The sequence below is a fragment of the Ambystoma mexicanum genome, chromosome 3q (genome assembly GCF_040938575.1).
Source record: "Ambystoma mexicanum isolate Mex_15411 chromosome 3q, UKY_AmexF1_1, whole genome shotgun sequence".
In the NCBI taxonomy this organism is placed as follows: Eukaryota; Metazoa; Chordata; class Amphibia; order Caudata; family Ambystomatidae; genus Ambystoma; species Ambystoma mexicanum.
In genome coordinates, this window is record NC_090926.1 from 1,199,132,891 (window position 1) to 1,199,157,883 (window position 24,993).

A 24,993-nucleotide genomic window follows, 5' to 3' on the forward strand; every position below is an offset into this window, starting at 1 on the left:
TCTTCCACAGGTCGCCTCCAGAGGATCTCAAGAAGTTTGTGAAACATCGAACCAGACCCAAGGTAGGGCCAATATTTTCCAGCGCACCCCGCAAGGGAGACTCCTTCCCAGGGAATCCCCTGCATGGGAGGGACTGGCCAGGTCCTTCTACCGGCACGCGCCCGAGGCTGCCGCAGCTACCGGCCTTCATGTCGAGGGGTCCTCGGATCCGGATCCTTCTGGGTGCAGTATCAAGGAACCAGAAGGTTCTTGTACCGGTTCTACACCCGAGGGGCTACGCCCTTTTACCGGCACCATGGCTGAGGGGCTACACCCTAATACCGGTAATGCGTCCGAGGGGCTACGCCCTAATACTGGCAATACGTCTGAGGGGGGCGCCTAAACCTAGCTCTACCAACCTCCAGTTGGGGGTATTACACCTACCGGGGCAAGGCCCGAGGAGCAGGGTAGGCCTTGTGACCCACACGCAAGATTCTTGGACGAGGCCGAGCCCAGAAGGCGAGCAACACGTCGCAGGCACGTGGCAGGCAGCTCGGCAAAATGGCCGCTGCGCCAGAAAGGGGCACCCGTTCGACGCCATTCCACGAATTCGGCAAAGAACGAGTGTCAAGGTGGGACTGGCCTCAACCAGGTACGTAGCCTACAGTCTATCCTTCATTTGCGCAGGACAACTTTCCTTTGCGTCGATATCATACAAGACACCAGGGCCCAGTACAAGAGCAAATGGACCAGGTTCTGCCACTGGGCAGACTCCAAGGGAATTGACCCCTTAGCCTGCAATTTGGACGATCTGCTCTCCTTTTCGGCGCACCTCGCTCATTCGGGTGTACAGGTCGACACATACCCTACATATATTGCAGCCATTGGGGCTTATAGGAACTCAGGGGGGCGGGGAGATTGCGGGGGGAAGGCATTTTTTCCTTCTCCAACCCTATCGTCAAAAAACATCTGACTGGTCTCTCACTAGGCTCTGCCCGCCTGTCAAGAGAACGCACCCGGTGTAGGACCTTAATATAGTCTTGGGTGCCCTGGCACACAAACCATTCGAGCCAATGGCGTCCGTGGACATTAGGCTGGTCACCATCAAGATGGCCTTACTAGTTGGTCTTACCTTGGCTCGCAGAGTCAGTGAGATTCAGGCACTGATCGCCTCAGAACCATATACCACCTTTCACAAGGACACGGTAGTCATGTGGACACACCCGGCATTTCTGCCCAAAGTTCCATCTGCATTTCACTTGAACGAGGAAATAGCCCTTCCTATGTTCTTTCCCGATCCCAAGGACGAAGCACAGAGAGTGCTGCACTGCCTGGATGTCAGGCGTGCCCTAAAATTCTATGTGGACAGGACCAAGGGCTTCCGCAAATCAGACGCCCTGTTTGTCACTTTCGTCGGCTCGATACCAGGCTGTCAGGCCTCCAAGGCTTCCATATCCCACTAGATGGTCTCTGCCATCAAAGAAGCGGATGAGTGCCAGCACAATCTGCTCCCGGGCAACATGCATGCCCACGCAGTCAGGGCCAAGGCAATGGCCATCGCATTCCAACGCCATGTCCCTTTTCAAGTCATAAGCAGGGCGGCCACTTGGGCCTCTCCCTCTGCTTTCTGCAAGCATTACTGTTTGGATGCCAGCTCTAGATCTGATGCGGCCTTCGGACAGGCGGTTCTCAGGAACCCATTTGCTTAAGGAGTGTCTCCTCTCCACCATGCGGCTACAATCGGTTGTAATCACGCATACAGTATGGAGGAAAGGGGATGGGACGTAAGAGAAATTATAAGTTACTTACTGTAGTGACTAACATACTCTAACGTAGTCCATAGTCCCCTTTCCTCCATACGTCCCACCAACCTCCCCCCTAATAATACTGGTGTCATTAGGCAATTTTCACTCTATTGTCGACGCGTCAATAGGGACCGAGGTGTGGCGCCGGAGGGTGGAGTCAGGGCAGGGCATGCTCCCTGTGTCGCGCCCTCGTGCACCTCTAAATTTAAAGGGGAAGGTTTTTTCGGGTGAAAAAGGTTGTCTCCCGTCCCTACGGTGAGTAATTTCTAGTTAATTCACTTTGAAATAGTTGGGAACGTTTTAAATCACCACTACAAGGCCATTGCATCCGTTGTGAGAATACCTTCCCTGGACAAACCTGCACTGTAACCTGTGACATTTGACCACTAGGCCCCATAGATCTTAAGGCAGTACTTCTTAAGTGAAAAGGAATTGGGATTGTGTTGGTTCCATTTATTTTATTCGCACCTGATTACTTACCGACTTACTTGGTTAATTATTGATTGATGCATTGTAAGTGATCCTACTGGTAAATTAAATGTATATATGTGTGATATATTGTTTTGTGTGATACTACCTGCTAGTTTCATTTTAGGTTGTTCTTAAAAACCTAATAAAAGGATTTTTATACATTTCCTGTCTAAGCTGAATTATGTGTTAGCTGCTCTGCCACGTACATTGATTGGGTTTTGGCTAAACTCTGACACCCTGTTCACCATACTGAGGGTGACCTCTCCTTAAATTGTCCCCCAAGGGTGAATTTAGAAATCCATCTGGGATCCCCGCAATGGTCTATCCTATATGTTGGTGAAAGCCTCAAATGTGCTGCCTGTGAGTCTTCAGCAACCCTGTGAATGGTGATAGTCATTGTCCTGTTGTGTGATGAGTTATGTATGTTAGTCCTGGGGCGAGATAACCTCTCTCTTCAGGCAGCCCTTTTCCTGTTGACTTGAATTGGCCATAGTCCTAACTTAAGTATCTACCTTCCCTTCCCGGGCCATATAAGGTAGAGCTTAATTCAATAGTCTTAACTAAGCTCGCAACAAAGGCCCCCCCTAATATAATACCTAAACCTTCAAACAGTTCCTTAGGAAAAGCTCTCATAAACCTAACTTCACCACTGTTGAAGTCAAAACAAAATATAGCTGCTGCCAACCTAGTCCCTAAAACCAAATGTAGGGTGATCTAATCACTCTAGGGCAAACATGGGAGGCAAAAAAGGGCATCCTGGGAGTGTGCCAATACCACATAGCTTAAGGTAAGAAGGTTTGCAGTGGCAGTGGATCTTCAGAAGTCACTCTGTCCGCCATAAATATTAGGGGCCTTAAAATTAGTCAGAGAATCCCTAAAAAGAGGAATTCAGTTGTAGCAGTACTTTCATCCATGCCATGTTATGCTCAATTCCCAAGCTTTTCTCTGCTCTCCTTACCCCTATGTTGTCCTCCCTGTTCCCCGGTATAGTCGCACTGTCTTGTACCACCTCTCTTCTACAATCTTCCCTGGTCCAACTTGGTTCTTTGGACACCCTCTTAAACCTTTTCTTTCGACTAGTTTGGCTCTATCCCCCTCTTGCCAATCACTTTCACTGTCTCCATTCTGATAGTATCCCCTCTCCTTAACCCTTCCATTGAAGTCCTCTAGTCCAACCTCTGTCGCCTTTCCTGTGACACATTGTGCTTCCTGGCTTCCTTTTCCTCCTGGATATCTTTCACTCTGCCTCAATACTTCCCTACTGTTTACTATCGCCATCCTCCTCGATATCGGTCTCTCCATATCCATCAAATGGCTTTGTGGATTCTAGAGGTACACTGTACATGAGTGATGCCCCCTACTCCAAGCGCTGCTGCCATTGCCTACCGCAAGCAGGTCTCTGTGAGTTACCTGTGTGTAAATATACAGTTAGAAAACCTACTGGTAATCCTGTGAAGCTCTAATTTTAATTGTTACTTATTTGTTTTGTATTTGAAACATTGGAACAATAATAGAAACGGAAGAATTGTATTGGTTTTCTTTTTTTTTGGGTGGGTATCGGGCCAGCCAGTTCTATATTGTTTATGTGCAATTTTGTATCCTTATGGCTTACGCAATCTGCGCAAGTATGACTGGTAACGTAGTGATCAACCCCGTTATGTGGGGAAAACATGACTGATAAGGTACCACTAGCCTGAGCAAGTGCACTGGATCGTTAATGGCCCCGCCTGTCCAACATAGGGGTGCTGGTAGGATTATTTCTTTAAGGGCAATTGGGGCTACAACACTTGTGCCCCTTTCCCTTAACCCTTTAAATGCCATGGGTATTTCCCCACAGTGCCAGGGCCTTTTTTGGTGATTTTGGTATGTGGCCATTCAAAGCACTGTAACTTTTTTTTTACATGAGATCTCGGCCAAATTTGGCTCCTTTTTTTCCCCACATGTAGGCGGTCGTAACGCCACCCAGGGATCCTAGGTTGCTGTAGGGGGGTGAGAGAAAATAAGCAAAAAGGGCAGAATATTTGGGGTTTTTCCAAAAATGCCAATAAAATGATGTACAAAGGAGCCTGTGGTTTTTTCCTTGTAAGAGCTAGGAACAAATGGTTTGCTGTGCTGAATTCCCTAATTTCCCGGCTTTCAAGAACAGGTTGAGTGGAAACGAAAAAAAAATATTTTGATGTGGTTATCAACTGTTTTGTGAGAGGTAGGCGATTTTGGCCATTTTTGCCAATTGGACATGCATGGACGGAATGGGAAAAAAGGGTAGAAAAAGCCGCGTTGGAGGACAGAAAGGCATATATTTCTGAAAAGTAGACAAAATTCCAAGTTTAGGAAGGGGTGATTTGCTTAGGTCAGGCAACAACTAGGTTGGGGAAAATGCCATAAATGAGGGGAAAAGCAGGAAAATGACCGAAAAAAAGGTATGTGTTGGACATGTTTGGCTTGGTACGGCAATGGCTTCTATGAATTTTGAGAAAAGCAATGCTACACTACATTCCCCGACTCTTGCAGTTAGGAAAGCACACATTTTTTGTAGTGTTTTACAAAACAAGCAATACCACAAGCCAAACTCTGAGCCATGGTACACAGGAGTTTTACGCTCACGGCCTGAACAGATGCACTTTGCATGTGTAAATCGGGAAAACCAATGTGGTGAGGAACGGCAAGCACACATTTCTTGAAAGCGCACAGGCAGACCTTTTCAAGGGTAGGTGACTTGTGCAGATTACAAAAGTGTATTGTGCCTAAAGCAGCGACTAAATGTAGGTCACATTTGGGAAATGAAAGGGTTGTGTGACAAACGGCACCAGCAAATGGGTCAAAACGTTATGAAAACCAAACAAACACAACAAATGTTATACCTTCCTGCATTCCCACAGGTGTCCCGATGAAAACGGTACCTCACATGTGTGGGTGCACCTACCTGGGCGCCAAGGGGAAAGCCCAAAACACAAGTAACCCCAAGTCTGTTTTCACACCTGAATTTCACACTTTCTCCAGACAAGTGCAACATACAGATATGGGCCTTGGTTTTCCAAGCCACCAAGGAAAACGGAGAACCCCATGCATTTCCAAAAAGAGGACACCCGTGGGAATCCGCAGAGGTATGAGTTGCGCACGTCGGCCCAGAATTTATTACTCAGACACCCCAATGCCATAAATTGGGGAAAAAGTGTGAAATTGACCAAAAAAAAGGTGTGTTGGACATGGTTGGCTTGGTACGGCAATGGCTTCTATGAATCTTGAGAAAAGCAATGCTACACTACATTCCCCGACTCTTGCAGTTAGGAAAGCACACGTTTTTTGTAGTGTTTTACAAAACAAGCAATACCACAAGCCAAACACTGAGCCATGGTACACAGGAGTTTTACGCTCACGGCCTGAACAGATGCATTTTGCATGTGTAAATCGGGAAAACCAATGTGGTGAGGAACGGCAAGCACACATTTTTTGAAAGAGCACAGGCAGACCTTTCAAGGGTAGGTGACTTGTGCAGGTTACAAAAGTGTATGGTGCCTAAAGCAGCGACAAAATGTAGGTCACATTTGGGAAATTAAAGGGTTGTGTGACAAAGGGCACCAGCAAATGGGTCAAAACCTTATGAAAACCAAACAAACACAACAAATGTTATACCTTCTCGCATTCCCACAGGTGTGCCGATGAAACCGGTACCTCACATGTGTGGGTGCATCTACCTGGGCGCCAAGGGGAAAGCCTAAAACAAAGGTAACCCCACGTCTGTTTCGACACCTGAATTTGACACTTTCTCCAGACAAGCGCAACATACAGATATGGGCTTAGGGTGTCGAAGCCAGCAAGGAAAACTGGGAACCCCATACATTTCCCAAAAGAGGACACCCGTGGGAATACACAGAGGTCTTGCCTTGCGCAAATTGCCCCAGTTTTTATTAGCCACAATCCCTGACAAAGTGTGATATTTGGTGGGGAAAAAACACAATGTTCACTTTGTCTGGGGTTCTGGGTAATAAATCCTGGGCCGCTTCACGCAAGTTTAGACCTCTGTGCATTCCCACGGGTGTCCTCTTTTGGGAAATGCATGGGGTTCCCTATTTTCCTTGCTGGCTTCGACACCCTAGGCCCAAATCTGTAGGTTGCCCACATGAACAAAATGGGATGTGCCGAAAGGCTTGGGTTTACCAGTGGGTTACCCCTTTCCTTTTGCACCCCCGGTAGGTGCACCCACACATGTGAGGTACCGTTTTCATCGGGACACGTGTGGGAACGCTGGAAGGTAGGCCATGTGTTGTTGGCGGTGTGTTTCGGTGGGTGGCCAGAACGAAATGTCTGAGATTTCCAGACAATTTCAGAGACATTTCCCTGTGTCCACTCACAGAACAGGTCGCCAACAACCGATATCATACCTGCTCGCGTTCCCACAGGTGTCCTGACGAAAAAAAGGCACCTCACATGTGTGGGTGCACCTACCGGGGGTGCAAAAAGAAAAGGGTAACCCACTGGCAACCCGCTGGTGTGCCAATCTGGGGGGCCCTGTCCCACCATTTTTGGGCCCCCTCTGTCCGCCCGCGTCACAAACGGATCTGTATTGATCCGGTGACATTGCTGCCAACGGATCGCGCGCCCTGCGCCCTTTCCGTGGGCAGCAATGCCACACAATGGGTATCGTTGTAAAGGGGAGAATATCCCCTTTCCAACGATACCCGCCTCGATCTCCGGCTTCCAATACAGCCGGAGATCGAGGCAGAGAAAGGTGAACACTCACCTTCTGTTTTCACCGCAGCAGCCCGAAATGGCTGCTGCAGTGAAAATTACTTTCACGCCGACGTGCTTTACGCACTTCGACGTGAAACTGAAGGTAATCAGAGGGGGGACCTCCCCCTCACATAGCCCGGGGGTTGAACGTGCGCATGCACATCTAAAGACGAGATGGCACTTAAAGGGTTAAAATGATATGCAAATTAAGATGGCCACCATGGACAACTGTGAAAGGGCTTAGTTCCTTTTCTATTTCTGTAGCAACCATGAAGCAGAAGTGCATGTGGAGGACATGCGGTAAAGGTGAGCATGGGAGGGGGCTGGGGTGGGTTACCAGGGGGAGCTAAGGGAGTGGGAAGGGTTGCCAACTGTTGGTGGAGGGCAGGGAGACTGAGGGGCAAAGAGTTCTGGCCACCGGTCAAAATCGGAGGACGTTGGCAGATATCCACTGTTGGCGCAAAGGTGGCTTAAAGAGCGCAGGTGGGCACTGATGGATTCCACCTGTGTTCTAGGCCACCTGATTGGCTAGACGTGCACTCCCAGTTTCGAATACGAATTTTATCTTGGCATCAGCAGCAGAGCAAGAAATTGATTTCTCTGGGTACTTTAAAGAGTTGCAACTTTGTTTCTGTAAAGGGGAAGGCTTTATTTTAATTATCTGTCTACTTGGGTCTGCTGGAAGGAGCTTCACCCTCCCCCCATGTTATAGAGTCCTCTGCCCTTGATTCCCTCTGGTCCTGAAGGACTTAGGGTACCAGTAGATGGTCTGGGAAGTCTTCCTGTGCCTGTCCCTTGCATACAGACAGGGGACTTAGTCATACAATCGTTCATAAGTTAGCATAAAGTATCATCCATTTCAACACCTTATGAAACCAGGTTGTGCAGGGGTGGTACACTGGGAGATTGTAAAGTCAAGCATAGTTTTACTTCCTCAGTAGTGCCATGTCTCCATTCTTTGATTATAGCTATACCTGAATGTTTGTGCATTCTGTACTCTAATCTGCAAGTTCCGAAGAAAATGCAAGCAGTTTTTACTATAGTTTCAATTGTATCATGTTTCTATCAGAGGTTTCACACAGATGGGTGCGCCCTGTCCATGCTACATATGCAATACATCCGTCCTTCCCAGCCACATCCTTCCACCTCGAAGAACACCTGGGCCTCGAGGCAGGAACCCACACAGCTGTTTTGCAGAAGACTGCTACAATCGGAGAGGTAAGTTGGATCATCTTACAAAATGGCACTAATTTGCCTCTTAAAGGTAAATACGTTGATTAGCTTGAAAAAATATTAATATCCTTACACCACCACTGCAACCCCATATCCCTCATTGCAGGCTCTACACAAAGAGCTAGTACCCAACCATTCTCTGCATCAAAATCTCACCTACCAACTCTTAAGCCACATCCCACTTCTTCAATGGATCTTCAAATGAGAACAGTTCCCGCCATCTCCAGCATTACCTGCCTCCTTGCCCAGACTTAAAGTACACCTCTTTCTACCCAAACCATAAACTTATCCCAAACTCTACTGTCAGCAGTCAGTCAAACATTGTCAACTTCCTTGTTTCAGATACCATCACATGCAGCATATTATTGTCTGTTAAACGCAATCAAGAGCTGGGGGTGTCCAATGTAGTCGTAACTCTTGTGAGCTCCTGCGGCTGCCCGACACTGATCCTGCTTCAAATCGTGTTATCTTGGTGCAGCCCGAATCTAACATACATCCGCTTGTAGCAGAACATTGTAGCCTTTGATTCAGGGCTTTTCCGCCGTGAAATGAGGTGCCTCACAACCTTTACTCTGGCAAGAGAGAGCGCAAGCAGCTGATAAGATGGCCACCACCCACACAATTTAACTAAAGCTGCTGCCAGAGAGACACCCCCAACCTCCTGGGGTGCACAGAGAGGGGAGATGGAGGAAGTCTGGGTGGAGCGGACTTCGACACCGGGGCCGACTTGGTCTGTGCGCACCCCAGCAATGCCTTCCTCAGGCAGCAGGCCACCTGTGAAGGAGGCAAGATCACTGCAGCACTGTGCAATGACAGCTTTCACCCCGTAAGAGACAAGCAGAGCTCAACGGAATAAGTGAGGTGAGGCCTAAACTCCCTGGTGATGATGCACTGAGGGTGCATTTGGAGTTACAAGACCATCAAGCCCTCTGAGACTCTTCTTGGCACGTTAGCCCGAATAGAACTGGTGGTTTGTGTGGCATTGCGGTGTGTGGTGCACATATTAATTCTGCTGGGGCAGCTTTGTGGGCAGGCGCCTGGCAAGCAGCATGAGAGACGGGAGCATGTGGGAGGCTTTAGATAAGACAGGGAGCAGAGGAGTAGCCTGGCCAGGAGTGTGACAGGGCCCCTCGTCTGTCAGTACATGGGAATCCAGGCGCTGCTCCCCCCGTAAAGTTAAGTGGCACCCTGGTAAAAGGGGGTGGTTATGCACGAGCGCGAACTAGCCCTGGGGAAAGATGGAGACTGATCACTTGTGGGGCTATGTGTGGGGGGGAGCACTGGGGCCAACTAAGGTCACGCACCTACCATGCTAGGTACCAGGGGACGTGACTGCACTTAAGAGTGGGCAGCAGAAAGGACTGAGCAACTCAGGGTGAGACAGAGGATCCAGTCTGTTGTCCTAGGCCCCTGCCAATAAACTACTGAGGTGGCCCTAAGGTTAGCTGCAATATTGCCAGAGGGGAGGGCCTGGTGGTGACGAGAGAGGCGGATACACCCACACACCGGATGCAATAGTGGTGTGTAGGGACCACAGGGTGTTGGCAGCAGGAGGGCTGTGCCAGGGGGACCTGGCTCAGATAAACGACATTGCTAAAGTTAAACCCAAGAAAGGTGGTGAACAACACAAAATAGACCAATACACGGTGAGTGGTTCAATCATGGCCCAATCATGGCCTCATCCCTCACCCAGCTGGATGGGGCTACAGGAACGGACGATCATGAAGCACAGATCTCCCTCGAAGACATCATGGCAGCCATAGTCGGTCAAGAACCTTGCTGGAAGTTAAAATATACTGGCTCACTTCTGAGGTGTCCTTACTGCGACAGGACCTGCAACAGCTTTCCACGACAGGCGGGGAAGCAGAGCAACGCATCTGACTCAGAGAATGCCCTGAGGTGCCTTGAAAAACAAATGACATGGTATCCCAGAAATGTATCCAGCTGGAAGGAAGGGCTCCAGACAGCGAGGGACGCTCCAGGCAAAGCAACCTCCAGATCCTGGGGATCCCCGAAAGGAGGAAGGCCCCAGTATGGAGCTCTTTCTGGAAAAATGTTTGGCAGAACTATTCGCGCCCAAGAAACTGTCCAAGTTATTCATCGAGAGGGTGCATCAGATCCCCGTGGGCGGCCATGTCCCGGGGCCACACAGCACACCATCATAGCACGACTTTTGAACTACAGGGACTGGGGCGCGGTGCTGCAAAGGACAAGAGCATTTGGTCTGATAACACACAATGGCAGCATTGTAGGATTCTTCCTAGACTACACTAGGGAAGTACAGAAGGCCTGTCGATCCTTCAACTCTGTCAAGTGGAAGCTGGCATCCTTTGGAATCAAGTATGCCCTCTTCTTCCTGGTGCAACTTAAGATCTACCATGAGGGGACGGTTCACCTGCTCAATAGCCGCTCAGAGGTGTGGAACTGGATTGAAACCCGGATCCTTTTTATTCTGGGCCCCAGTGAGGGGGAGACCCAGAGCGGACGCGATGGGGGTGTGGAAGGGGGGAATCGCAGCCCAGTGCACTTCCGAATGCCACAACAGGGGAGACAGATATTGGAGGCCCGGCTGAGAATAAAGGTCAGAATAACCATGTCCAATCTTGTCCTACTTTGGGGCTGCATCTCAATGGGTGCAATGGGCGGGAGGCATGCAGTGACTGGCTGGATGCACAACCCGCACAAGATTGACTGTTTGCTTGTGTCCAGTTGTCACTGAACTGGGGCAAAAGGTGCTTCTGGTTGGGGGTGGCAGAGGGGAGTACGGAAAGGGTGTAGTTGTGCTGGTTGTGGGGGTATAGGGTTTAATGTGTTCGGCGGTGGTGGTTGTGTTAGGTTTATTGCCTTGGTTGGGTCGCCCTAAGGGGGTAATATGGGAGATGGATCACAGGACAGTTTGGGAGCCAGGAAGGCAGGGAGGAGGGAGTCTGGTAGTGGCACTCAAGACACAATTCTGAGTACTGATGGCATATGATAGGGTGAAATCTCTGTTGATGTGGAATGTCAATGGGTTAGGCTCCAGCATTAAACAGAGACTGTTACTTCAGTTCCTTAATAGATACTCACCGGACATGGCTCTCCCGACAAATGTGCTTGGATGGCACAGAATGCATGTTTTTTCAAACGGTCCAATTATGCACTGGCCTACCACGCGGGGTTCTCGAGGGGGGTGAGGAGACATTGGTTCTCATACATAAAAGGGTACCATTTCAATTGTGCGAGTTATGGGCTGACACGAGAAGGCGATTTGTTGTAGTAACAGAGTAACAGTGGGGCAGCAGATGGGGTATTGTGGCGGTATATGCACTGCCCCTTTTCAAGCTTGAGCTGCTGTACGACCTCCAAGCAACAATAATCCTAGCCCAAGCTGACATGTGGGTGTGGGACTTTAATGAGGTCATGGACGTGGGCATATATAGAACACATATGGGCAACAGAAACCTGACCCTTCCGACCAAGCTGCATTCCTTCATGGGTGCGTTGGGGGGGGGATAGACTTATGGAGGGCATTGCACGGAGCAGAATCTGCGTTCATTCTTTTTGCCAATGCGCACAAGTCCCTATCACGGATAGATTATTTCTTTGTCCCACAGGGCATGGCAGAGAGGTTGCTGTCTGCACCATTTCTGACTAGACACATCTCGAACCATTCCCCTCTTCTCATGGAGATTAAAAGTGGCCGAACAAAGCCTATCCCGGTATGGAACCTTAATGCATACTACTTGTTCATCCCTGAGGTACTAGAAGGGTTATCCTGTAAGTAGACTGATTACTTCACCTTAAACGAGGGGTCAGTTGACAACCCGGTCACACTATGGGAGGGCCATAAGGCGGTGCTTCGGAGGGAGGCTCTCTCGTGGTGGTTCAACGCCGGCAGTATCTCCAGGAAACAGAGGAGGCTGAGGTGCTTGTGGTGAGTGGGAGGATGAGTTTGTGGAATTGGGGTCCCGGGCTTCACAGGAATCTCTGGTCACAGCGCAAGAAGCCCTGAAGAATGCGGCCCTGGATAATGCGCGAACCACCCATTGGACGGTGCACAGCCAAATTGACAAATCTGGGGACAAGGCAGTGAAAATCTTGGCCTGGCTGGAGAAGCGAGACAGGGGTAAGGGCTATTTACGGGGTTTTCAAGACACAGGCGGGAGGATGTTAATGGAAGACTTTGACATTTCTGGGGCATTCAAGTCCTTTTATGAGGAGTTGTACTGCGCCCTGTCGGTGATGCCCCTGCCAGACGGGACAAATATCCTTGACTCGGTAGTGATCCCCCGTCTCTCGGAACAGCAGACACTGGGACTCGACTCAGAGATCACATAGGAGGAGGTGGCAACAGCATTTACCCAGCTTCAATCCAGCAAGACCCCGGGACCTAACGGTTTCCCGGTGGAAACTTGGAAGCGACTGGGAGAGTTGGTGATTGGGCCCATGCACTGCATGTTTATGCAATGCAAACGGGATGGATATCTCCCCCGGACCTTAGGAAGGCATGCATCGTGGTGCTCCCGAAGCCAGGCAAACCACCGGAACTCTGTGCCTCCTACAGGCATATATCACTAATTAATGGAGAGACCAATCTGACATTTCTGGGGTTCTACTCTTGCTTTTTGGAATTCCGAAAATAAATGGGGGTTTGATTACAATAGTTGAAATATTGAGTTCAACAAGCAATACAAAATGGTGACACTGATCCTACCGCTGCTTGAGGGAGGGCGAGTGGAAGTGCACACTGGATTTCTAGACACATTTTGCACTACCACTGTTTGTTGCCTTTATTATTTATTTATTGTTATTTATCTGTTTCTCCTCTGCTTCGCACTTTCCACTTCTCCCCCCTTCCATGCACTTTTCCCCTCCCCCTCTCCCAGGCACGTGCGCATTTTCAATGTCACTGGGCCTAGTAGGATCGCTGTTTTGTTCTCCCCTGTTCCCCCTCCCCTCCCTTGCCTTGTAGCGCTCTGAGACACTTGTGTACGAGCGCGATAGAATAAAATATCAATACATGTGCATGCCAATTTGGGCTCCCGATTGCAAATTCTTGTGGTTTTCTATGGTCAACCAGCCCCTTCAGTTCAGAGTACTCCCTTTTGGTCTGGATTTCACTCCTCAGATGATCATGAAGGGGAGGAAGGATAGCTCAGGGTCAACTTGTTCATATTGGAAGCAAGGCAACGCAGCGTAACACAGGTTTGAATCCTGATCTCGCACTTAGAAAACACTTGCTGGTATTAAGCGCGTTATGAATGAACAATAAAATAAAATTAATTTAAAATGAAGGTGATGTCGGCTGTCATGACCTTGCTCAGGAGCAGGTGAGTCCATAACTATTCTTATGTGAATGACGGGGTATTCTGAAGTGTCTCTTTGGGGGATTCTTTACTCTCTCCAGATCACTCTTCAGTGATTTCACTGTGCCTATCAGTAAATGTGAGAAAGTCTTTGTTGACCCCCAACACACAGGCTTTTTATGCATCGGGTTTGTGTGGGTACACTCATCTAGGCAGAGTTTTCAACATAACCCAATGAATGCAGGACCGTTGCAGGGTTTGTATGCTGATGCTGTCCTCCACTCGGACAGAAGCAGTAATATTTCAGAGGGTCGTAGGCTAATTGGCTTCATGCATTCCGGTAGTGCCTCTAGCCAGGCTTACATGGAACAGACTCTGTTAAAACTCTACTTTGGTCTCAGTCAGTTATGGGTTGAATTTTGGACAACGTCATGAAAGAATTCGGGTGGTGGATAGACCCTCTGAATATTTTGGGAGGGGTTCCCCCTTTGGTTTCAAGAACAACGACTAAATATTCCTCCCTTTCGGGCTGGGAAGTGACTTTGGAGTATACTCAATCATGAATAGCATATTAATGTGCTGGACCTAACAGACATATTTCTGGCACTTAGTGCTTGTCGGCTCTCCAAAGAGAACACCCATTTCTATTTCTGATCCTTATGGACCTTACGACTGCCATGTGGTAGCTAACCAAGAAGTTATATCAGATTACTGGTCCTTTGTCGATTAGTGGTGTATCCCTGTTAGGGAGAATTCTCATTTATGGCTAATTTCCCTCACCTAGTGAGTCCCTCAGCAGCTTTGCTGGATTTCTGGGGTTTATTTTTTCCACCTGGTAAGAGTGTGGGCCTTTTTCCCCACTCTTACATGTGTTTTGCCATGTGTATTTCTACTTTTTGTGTGATCTTGGGCTCTGGAGCCACACCACTCCATAAGCCCCACTTTTGTGTGTTACACAGCACCTTCAGTGCAGTGACACAGGGTTGTCTTTGAAGATTTTCCACCGACTCCATTTCTCTGGGGCCGACTACCGTCCCCCAGAGACTTGTAAAGTTGCCATTGACTTTATATAGTCACTTTAAACTACAGACCCAGTACACCCCATCTTACATGGAGTATTGGAAAGGGTTAATTCCTACCCCTTTTTGTCTGTTCCTCACTGAGCTTTGTTTTGCTCTTTTAACATTTAGACTTGGCTGGTGGCAGTGGTTTCTACCCTAACTTTTCTACCGCGATTATACTATATAAACGTGGTTCTGTTCCTGGCTATGGTATTAGCCTCGAACATAAACCTGCTTGCCCAAATACTTTTTATTTTGGCTCCGGTTGGCTTTAGTTGCCATTTCTTTTTGTTAAAGTCCTTCTTGTGTTTTACTTTGCGCAGCAAACCTGGTTTGCCTTCTCTGTTCACTGTCTTTTGCGCCTGGGTGTCTAGGTGGCCTGAATCTGAGGGAGGGATGTAGTCACCCCCTGCACAGGGTCTCCTTGGAGACCCAAGTCGCACTTTGTGTTGATTGGCTGACGTGGTTGTCTGGGCTGGCCAACCCCCTACCCTGCTGATTGATTGACAGCCAGGCTGTGTGAATGGGGGATTTTGGCACAAAAGGCAGGACTCTTGGACTGGAAGTCAGAGTCGCCACTGGAACTGCAAGGAATTGAAGAGAAGCGGAGAAGAAGATGGCTGCTGCACCCCTGAGTCCCGGTGAAGCCTTGCTGCAGTCATGAGCTATCTACCCTTCAACGACCAGAGAAGATCCAGTCCGGAGTCGTCTTCCCTTGAGCCTGGTGGGGTCAACCAGCTCACCTTCCACAGCCAGAGGATCCTCTTCGTGGTCAAAATCGCTGCACCCTACTGTAGTGTTCCGGATAGCCATCTGAAGAGTCTCCTGTTTTAAAGGAGCGCACCTTTTATTCACCGTCGCTGCTGCTGGCCTCATCCCTGGGTAGTACAGATCACTCTAGACATCCTCCTCCTTGTCTCCACGACTGAAGCTCCAGGAAACGTGAGTCTGCAGGAAACAACCAGGAACAACTGCCGTGGCACCAGTGTCCTTCAACGAATAAGGTACTCTGTCCGACTTCGAGTAATTGGGGTGGCCCCTTCTTCCTCAACAAAGGCTTGTCCTTTTCTTCCTTCCCTCTTATAACTTTTGCCTCCTCTTCTGACAATATCTAAGTACTCCTGGCAATCTGAATCGTGAACTGTTCTAACCGTGTGATCCTCAGCAACTGGAACTCTGTTCCACTTGACACTGGCGCAGACCTATTGACTTTTATCTTCTTATTAGAAAGTGCCCTCTGATTCTCTCTGCCTTGACAAAAGTATTGCCTATGATTTTTATCCCCAACTCTCTTGTGTTAATTCATCTGCTAAGTGTGTTTGACTGCGGTTACATTTGTTCTCGCAGGTATGCGGAACTTTCGTAAGACCGAACTGTCATTACTGACAAAAAGTGATCGCATATGTACTCCCGGTAACGTCTTTTTTTTCATAACACTGGTCAGTCAAATCCTAAGGTACTTACCTTGAATTGTTCTGCACAAGGGGAATTGGTGGTGTGTAGTTTATTTGAAGTGTGATTTGATTTTTACTAGAAGTGAAGTGTTTTGTGCACAGATGGTTTAAAAATAAATGTACTTATATTTTTTAATCAGAAACCTTGAGTCAGTGTTTGCTTGAGTCACAGTAATTGCTGTCCTTTGTGTAATCTCTTGTACTGCTCATTTGCTCTTGAGAGAAGTCGGGCTGCTCAGCCATTGCTACCACTCTTTCTGTGTAGTACAGGCTTGTACCAAAAGTGAACTTGTATTGCCACTTGTAGTCTTAATTGTGTGCAGTGGTCCCTAAGGGCACTGCATATGATTCTGTCCAACAATCCCTGCATGATTTGTCCTGTTACAACTCTTTTTCATGGAGAGTTGAACGAGAAAAAGTAGACCTGATCAGGCGAACCTAGGCACGACATGAATGGGAGCTGACAAATTGTGTACTAGACAGCATATACTTTGCCACCTCGTTCAAGAAGGGAAATGTCCTCCGTTTGTTTGAAGGAAGATTGTTGGGTTCCTTGGGGACGCCTCTTTGCTTCAATGCTCAGATCAGTTTCTGTATGCCTTTACTCCTCTTATGAACAAGTTCATTCACAGGCTAAGGAGGTATTCCAGTTGCCATTTGATTGAGTGCTCCTCAACTGGCTGAACATAATATGGTTTTCGGGGTTCCTGTTATTCTGCCTGATGCCATGAAGCATTCTCCAAATTGCTGATGTTCCACTGTCTCAGGAGGGGAGGGTCTTTAATCGATCTCCTTAATCGCTGTTGCTGGCAGCTTGGCATCTGAGGAACTAGCTTTTTCTCGTTTAGTCTCTCATAAGAGAATGTCTATTAACTAAGTGGCCAGGAAAATCTCCACTGTTTCAATATTGAAGCAAATGAGCGTAGTTCTGCTAGTGGTGTGTATTCAGGGACAATCCGCCAGAAAGCGCTTCACTAGATAATGTAACTTTGATTTCGAAGGGATTGTGTCCTCCGACGTATTCCTCATCTTAGATATCTCCTTCCAGCTCTGCTGGCCTCGGAAACATTTTTCTCTAGAGAGCGCTGCGCGTCGACGTCCTTCGAGTCGATGTCCCTCGACAGCCGCCGTATCGACGTTTGACGTCATCCTGCCTATAAAGGCCGCGCGCAGCGTCCGTTGCTCAGTTCCGTTTTTCCGCGCTTACTCGGTGCCTCGGAATACTGTTGCTCAGTTCTTAGTCAGATTAATCCTATTTACCTCGAGTTATTCGATCCGTACTCGATGGCTTCCTCGTCGGAACCGACAACTCCTCGATCCGGCTTCAAAAAATGTCGAGATTGTGGGAAAAAGATGTCGTTGACCGATCCTCACAGAATTTGTCTGTGGTGCTTGGGAGCTGAACACCATTGTTCGGAATGCGAGGACTGTATGTCCATGACAGCTAAAGCCCTGAAGGAGCGTAGGGGGAAGCTGGAGAAAGGTAAGACTTTTAAAGCTTCTTCTTCGTCGACGAAGTCGAGACATTCGTCTCCTCGTCACCATTCGCGCTCCAGGTCTCGGAGTGGGTCTCATCACTCCTCGAGATCGAAGCACTCGAAGAGGAGACGTCAAGATCCCCTTCTCCGTCCTCTTCCTCTGTTTCGCCAAAAAGAATCTCTTGCCCCACGAAACATAGTTCCCGGGCTGAATGGGAGGAATTCCGAAAGAATATGATGAGCGTCTTCGAGAAAGCGGCCTCGACCCCCTCGAAGACTGCCGAGAGCGATGCTCTGGTCGAAAGACCCGAAGGTCAAAAACGCCGCGAGTCGCAGTACCCGGCGAAAGAAACCTCTCGAGCGCGTTTCGAACCCTTGAGCAGGACTATGACCTCCAAACCTTCCTCGAAGGTTCCGTCGACGTCGAGGTCGATGTCTTCGACGCCGTTGTCGAGGGGACCTTCGACACACGGGTCTGTCGACTCGACGCCGGCCTCGACACCGGCGTCGACGCCAAGAAAAGTCACGGTTACCACACATCCAGTGACTATCCCCAGGCCCTCGACGTCGATGGCTTCGATATTGTCGAGTAGAATTCCAATTCTGTCGAGGTCCTCGAGGCCTCCACCTCTGTTTTCGACGCCACGCTCGAAGCCTTCGACGTCGGCGTCAACGACATTGACGCTTTCGAGGCCAATAATGACAAGTTCGGCACCCTCTGCCTTGGAAATGGGATTTACTCCCTTTATGAGTTCAGAACAATTGAGAACTATATCCTCAATTTTAGAAGAGGGTGATTTGTCTGAACAAGACACATTTGAGTTACAGGGACCTGTAACCCCAGTTAGAGAGGAATTTTCCTCTGAAGAGCGCAGATTAAAGGATCTTCATGATTCTTTACATGAGGCAAGTGGGTTAGACACTTCCCCTGAGGTGGAGTTTGCTAAGCCAGACCCGGGGGAGCATGCTGAAACCCCCTACAGAGCCTTAATGGCCAGGATTACAGAGTTCATGGGGTGGTCTGCACCTTCACAATCTTTCCAACAAGATGACCTCACGGATATTCTTGACAAAGGCCCACAAGAGGATCCTGTGGTGCCCTTTCATAAAGCTCTTCAGAGAAAGATCATGACAAACTGGGAAACCCCAGATGTAATACCAGCAGTAAATAAAAAACTGTCTACAAAGTACAGGGTATCTTCCACAGACCCAGAGTTTTTGTCTAAACACCCATCCCCAGAAAGTCTGGTGGTACAAGCAGCATCCTCTACCGATGTCAAGACGGCTTATCCTACAGTCCCACAGGACAGGGACGATAAAAAATATGATGCTATGCCAAAGAAAGTCTTTTCAGCATGTAGCATGGCGTTAAAGTCTGTTAATGCTACTTGCACCCTTGCTAGGTTCAGCCATACACTTTGGGAGTGTGCTTCTACAGCGGCTGACTGCATCCCGGAGGGAGAAGAAAGGGATGCGTTCCTGAATATTATACAGGACGGTAAAGACGCTATGTGGGAATCCCTCCAGACGGGCATTGATTCGGCTGACAGTATCAGCAGAGCAATGGCGGCAAGTACATCAACCAGGAGATTCGCTTGGTTGAGAAAGTCGGGTTCTGCCCCAGATGTGCAAGCCAGGCTCTTGAACATGCCATTCGATGGCTCTTCTTTGTTCGGGAAAAAGGCGGATGACAGTTTAGAGAAACTGCAAACTTCAAAAGCTGCAGCAAAATCCCTAGGAGCTGCAATCCATCAGACTCCTTTTCGTCCCACAGGAACCTCTGCGAGGGGCAAGTCCTTTCGCTTCTACTCCGCATTCGGAAGAGGTAGAGGACGACCGGCTCAAAGGGGTCAAAGAAGAACTACCCGAGGTGGACGGGGTAGATATTCTAAAGCCGCAGCAACAGCAGGTGCCTCTTTACCATCGGCATCTGCATCAGCCGCCCCAAAACCACTCTGAGGACTCCCCTCACAGGACACCTGTAGGAGGCAGGTTGACTCAACATCTGACGGTATGGCAGGCTATCACGTCAGATGCTTGGGCATTGGAAACAGTCGCCCAAGGTTACTGCCTGCCTTTCCTACGTATACCTCAGAGTCATCCACCGGGGATCAGCTCTCAGAAAGCTCTAGATCCGCTCCTCTTGCAGGAAATTTTGGACCTGCTAGAGAAAGGTGCCATAGAACCGGTACCTGTAGCGGAGAGGAACAAGGGCTGGTACTCCCCTTACTTTCTCATTCCGAAGAAAGACGGAGGACTGAGACCCATCTTGGACTTGCGGGAATTGAACAAATTCCTCAGAAAAGACAAATTCAAGATGGTCACTCTTTCTCAGATCCTCCAGGCCCTTCAGTTCCAGGACTGGTTGGTATCTCTGGATCTTCAGGACGCTTATTTCCATGTGCCTATCCATCTCAAACACAGGAAATACCTGAGGTTCGCAATTGGCAACTCTCACTATCAATTTCGAGTGCTGCCATTTGGGCTGACCTCCGCCCCGAGGGTCTTCACCAAGTTAATGTCGGTAGTGGCTGCAAGTCTAAGGAGGGAAGGGATTCACGTCTACCCCTACCTGGACGATTGGCTGATCAGGGCTGTTTCTCCGGAGCAAGCTCAGATCCAGCTAAATCACGTGTGCCACTTCCTTCACAGACTGGGCTTCTCCCTCAATTTAAAGAAGTCACAAATGATACCATCGCAGAGACTCCAGTTCATAGGAGCGATCCTGGATACTTCCCTGGGAAAAGCCTCGCCACCAGAGGTGAGGGCTCAAGATATTCTACAGATGGTTACCAAGTTCCAGCATGCCCAACGTCTCCCAGCCTTTGACTTTTTGAGGTTGCTAGGCCTCATGGCATCCTGCATTTTCCTTGTGCCAGAGGCTCGCCTGAGAATGAGATCCCTCCAGTGGGCACTGAGGACTCAGTGGTCACAATTCTCAGGGAGAATGACAGATCTTCTTCAGGTTCCCTGCAGGGTGGCTCGAGACCTTCAGTGGTGGGCCTGTCAGGAGAACATTCTGAAAAGAGAACAGTTTTGGCAACCCTGGCCAGAGATAACAGTAGTCACGGATGCCTCACTCACGGGGTGGGGAGCCCACGCCAACGACTTGACCATCAGCGGTCGTTGGTCTCCATCGGAGTCCAGACTACACATCAACCTGTTAGAGCTGAGAGCCATCAGACTTGCGTTGAAGGCTTTCCTGCCAGCTGTACAAGGGAAGAACGTCCTGATAATGACGGACAACACGGTGGCCATGCATTACCTCAACAAAAGAGGAGGCGTAGGATCACTACCCCTGTGCAGAGAGGCGATGCAGCTCTGGTTTTGGGCAATCCAAGAAGGAATCTCTCTATCGGCAGTTCACCTAGCCGGAGAGAAGAACTTGACAGCGGACGCTCTGAGCAGGCAGAACACAGTCTTTGGGGAACCCCTCAGGTAGATCTGTTCGCCACCGGCCTAAACAGGAAATGCGACCTGTTCTGCTCAAGGGAATTTCCTCCGAGAGGAGCTCTGGGAGACGCGTTCATAGTGGACTGGGAGTTTCCGCTTCTGTACGCGTTCCCACCGGTCCCTGTCATTCCTCAAATGATCAGGAGGTTGAGAAGATTCCGGCGAACCATGATCCTAATTGCCCCGGATTGGGCCAGGAGAACGTGGTACCCGGACCTTCTAGACTTGTCCATCTGCCCTCCAATTCGACTTCCACTCATGGAGAACCTACTCTCACAGAAGGGGAGGTCAGGTTCTCCATCCAGACATCAAAACCCTCAACCTTCACGCTTGGCTTCTGAACGGCTGAGGTACAAGGATTGGGACCTCCCTGATGATGTTATGGAGGTGTTGCTTTCGGCAAGGAGGCCAGCAACAAAGTCTTTATACCGCTGCCGTTGGAACAGATTTTGCAGCTGGTGTAGAGAACAGAATACCGACCCATTTTCATGTGGTACACCAATGGTTTTGTCCTTCCTACTATATTTGGCAAATTCAGGCCTTCAAGTTGGCACCATTAAGGGCTATCTTGCAGCGCTATCCATCTTTAAGCGTACTGCGGAAGAACCATCCTATTTCAAATTACCCTTGGTAATACAGTTTCTAAAGGGGTTAACCAATGTTTATCCCCCAAGACCATATGGGATTTAAACTTAGTACTAACTTTCCTGATGGGTACACCTTTCGAACCTCTCCATTCTTGTTCGTTAAGATTCCTTACCCTTAAAACTGTTTTATTAATAGCACTTACATCTGCTAAAAGGGTGAGCGAATTACAAGCTCTTTCTTGTAAACCCCCTCATACAATCTTTCACAAAGACAAAGTTGTCCTGCAAGTGAAGCCTAATTTCCTCCCAAAGGTGGTTTCTGAATTCCATATCACTCAGAAGATTACCCTACCATCTTTCTATCCTCCTCCTCACCCGGGGAAAGAGGAAGAGAGGTTACACAGACTAGACCCTAGGAGGGTTTTAAGTTTTTACATTAGTAGACTAGCCAGGATAAGACAGGCAGACCAGCTGTTTGTAGGTTACGCAGGTCACAAGCTGGGGTTACCAATAACTAAGCAGACCATTTCCAGATGGATCATTCTAGCCATTCTGGAATGTTATAAACTGGCAGGGAAAGAGCCCCCTCAAAACCTTAGGGCTCATTCGACCAGAGGTATTGCAGCTTCATCGGCCCTCAAAAGAGGCGTGCCGGTTAAAGACATATGTGCGGCCGCTACATGGTCGTCTGTCCATACCTTTACACGTTTTTACAATCTGGATTCCTCCTCCAGTCAAGAGACTAGGTTTGGAAGGGCTGTACTGCATTCTATTCATCAATAGAAGACAGCGTGAAGTCAGTACTCCCGCCTCCGAATATAGAATACTGCTATGGGAGCCTATCTAAGATGAGGAATACGTCGGAGGACACAATCCCTTCGAAGAACAAGTTACTTCTTACCTTGTAACGTTCTTTCGACGGGATGTTCCTCCGACGTATTCCTCATCGACCCTCCCATCCATCCCCGCAGTTCTACTTCCCTTGTTGTTGCAGCTTACGCTCCTTCAGGGTGATTAGTCTAGTCCAGACAGTAATACTGTGGGCTACAAAACGGAACTGAGCAACGGACGCTGCGCGCGGCCTTTTATAGGCAGGATGACGTCGAACGTCGATACGGCGGCTGTCGAGGGACATCGACTCGAAGGACGTCGACGCGCAGCGCCCTCTAGAGAAAAAATTTTCCGAGGCCAGCAGAGCTGGAAGGAGATATCTAAGATGAGGAATACGTCGGAGGAACATCCCGTCGAAAGAACGTTACAAGGTAAGAAGTAACTTGTTCTTCTCCAGCATGGGGTCTGGCATGGATTCACATGCTCATGAATATTCCCCGTCGTCAGGCTGGGAATCCTCGGTAAAGAAAAAACCAGTATCAGTTTCGTTTCTGATCTGTCTTTCGTAGTAATAACCAATCACTGGTCTCTGCGTCATACTGACCACAGCCAATGACTGCCCTCTACCTAAGCACCGCCTCTGGCAGCCATCTTCAGATTTTTACCGCACGTTCATGTGTTGGGATCCTCGTGCTATTGCTCTCGAGCGTTAGTGCTATTTTTTCGCGCTTTTTCACAAAAACTTCGATTCTTTCGGTCAAAAGAGCCTCAAGCTCCACCGATCCTACATCCGATCAACGGGGACCCGTGTCGGATTCATCTGTGCCCCTCAAGGGTGAAGATTTCGTCGAGCTACACTTCGGAGGACTCCAGAAGCTTCTCAGGCCCGGTCTCGGAGATGGCCCAGGAGAAGGGAAGCTCGACGCCCGGAAAGCTGTTCAGGGCCTGCCCTGGATGCCAGCTGCAGAACGTCTTCAAGGAGGACGAACACTCTTTCTGCCTTTACTGCCTTCATGGGGACAAGACGCACGTGGAGAAGGACTGTGCGTTTTGCGGCAACATGTCGGAACGGACCATGAAGGACCGCCATCAACGTCTCGCCAGCTGGCTGGAGGGTAAGAGCCCGTCTGGCGAGAAGAAGAAGAAATCTGAGCGGTCTTCTAAGACCTTTGAGGGCGCCCCGGCGACGGGGGCCCAACATAAGGCCAAGCACCGCGAGTCCGCTGGCACCGGGAGCGCCGAACGGTCGGGCTCTACGGGCGCCAGGCAGGGCGCACCCTCCCCGGCACCATCAACCACGAGCCAACGCTCTGGGTCGGGTAAGAGGAAGGCCGAGCACCCGGCGAAGCTCCTGGAGAGACCCCGGTCGAGCTCTAAGGCAGAGGAGGAGCGTGGCAGTGCCCCCTCCCTCAAGGATAAGGCGGTGAGCGCACCTAAGGTGGTGAAGGCCTTGATCCATTCGACCAAGCCCTCTATCGAAACGGTCGCGGCGGCCCTGGCCCAGCCTGTGGAGGCTGCACCAGTGGTGGCGGCCTCGGGGCCCAGAATCTCCCTGCCTCCTCGGAGGGAGTCTTCTCTCGTGCCCATCGATAGGACCCCCGTGAAACCCTCCGTGGGGAAGAAGGGGGGGCAGGGCGTCGTCGTAGATTCGGCCTCAACCTCAGAAGAGGAACTGATCGAGGTCTTAAGCCACGGCCTAGGCGTGGAACAAGACCAGCCCGTCGGAATGGGCCCCGACGCAGGTGACGACGACGACATCGTCGAGGATACCGACGGGGCCCCTGCTCGCCCGTCGGATTCCCCTCTGCCAGCGCCGCAAGACAACTCAGCGGCCATTTTGTTGGCTATACAGTCCTTATGCTCCGAGATAAGGACGAGACTACCGTTACCGACGGAGGAACCTCTCCCGTCGGGGGATCCAGAACCGGGACCTTCTGGTGTTCCCCCTACCAAGAAAAGAAGGATCCACCGCCTCCTTTTCAACCATCGCGCCCCGTCCAGCCCTCCTCCCCGTCCACCCGAGGGGATGATACGGGGACTGACACGGCAGCGACGGGTACGGACGACGAGGCATACGACGAGGATTTTCCGTCGTCGCCTCCCCCCAGGGCTTCTCCGCCCGACGAGATTGGATCGTTCCACTCAATGATCGCCAGGGCATCCGAGCTTTTCCAACTCTGCCCTGAGGAGAAGAAAAAGGAAGGCTTCCTTTACCAACGGCGCGAGACCAAGAGGAAGACGGTCCTCGCAGTGCCTCTGTTGGACGACATTTGGGATGAGGGCCTTTCCCTCCTCAAGAACCCTTCCACGACGCCAGCGAAAAGAGACCGGTACGAGAAAAAGTACCGGGTCCCGGACTCGGCCCCCCTATGCCTCCGGGCGCAGCCTACCCCGGACTCCGTCGTCTCCGCGGCAGCCAGGAAGAAAGCGGGGGGGGGGGTGCGGCCTCCACGTCGACTTCCCCGCCGGACGGCGAGGGAAAGAAATTGGATGCCATGGGACGCAGAGTCATCTCGTCGGCGGCGACGACGATTAAAGCGGCCAACGCCTTGGCTATCGTGGCCCGCTACGACAGGGAACTCTGGTACAAGATAGCTCCCCTGCTGGATTTTCTGCCGGACGACA

At 49.8% G+C, this 24,993-nt stretch overlaps 1 protein-coding gene across 1 annotated transcript in view; it reads left to right on the plus strand.

The window, feature by feature from the left end:
* Positions 1–24,993, plus strand: part of SHFL (shiftless antiviral inhibitor of ribosomal frameshifting) — a 941,958-nt gene that overhangs the window by 750,142 nt on the left and 166,823 nt on the right. Inside the window, exon 8 of the mRNA XM_069604047.1 lies at positions 8,056–8,204. Within this exon, the coding sequence (XP_069460148.1) occupies positions 8,056–8,204 (149 nt within the window). The remainder of the gene's footprint in view (positions 1–8,055; positions 8,205–24,993) is intronic.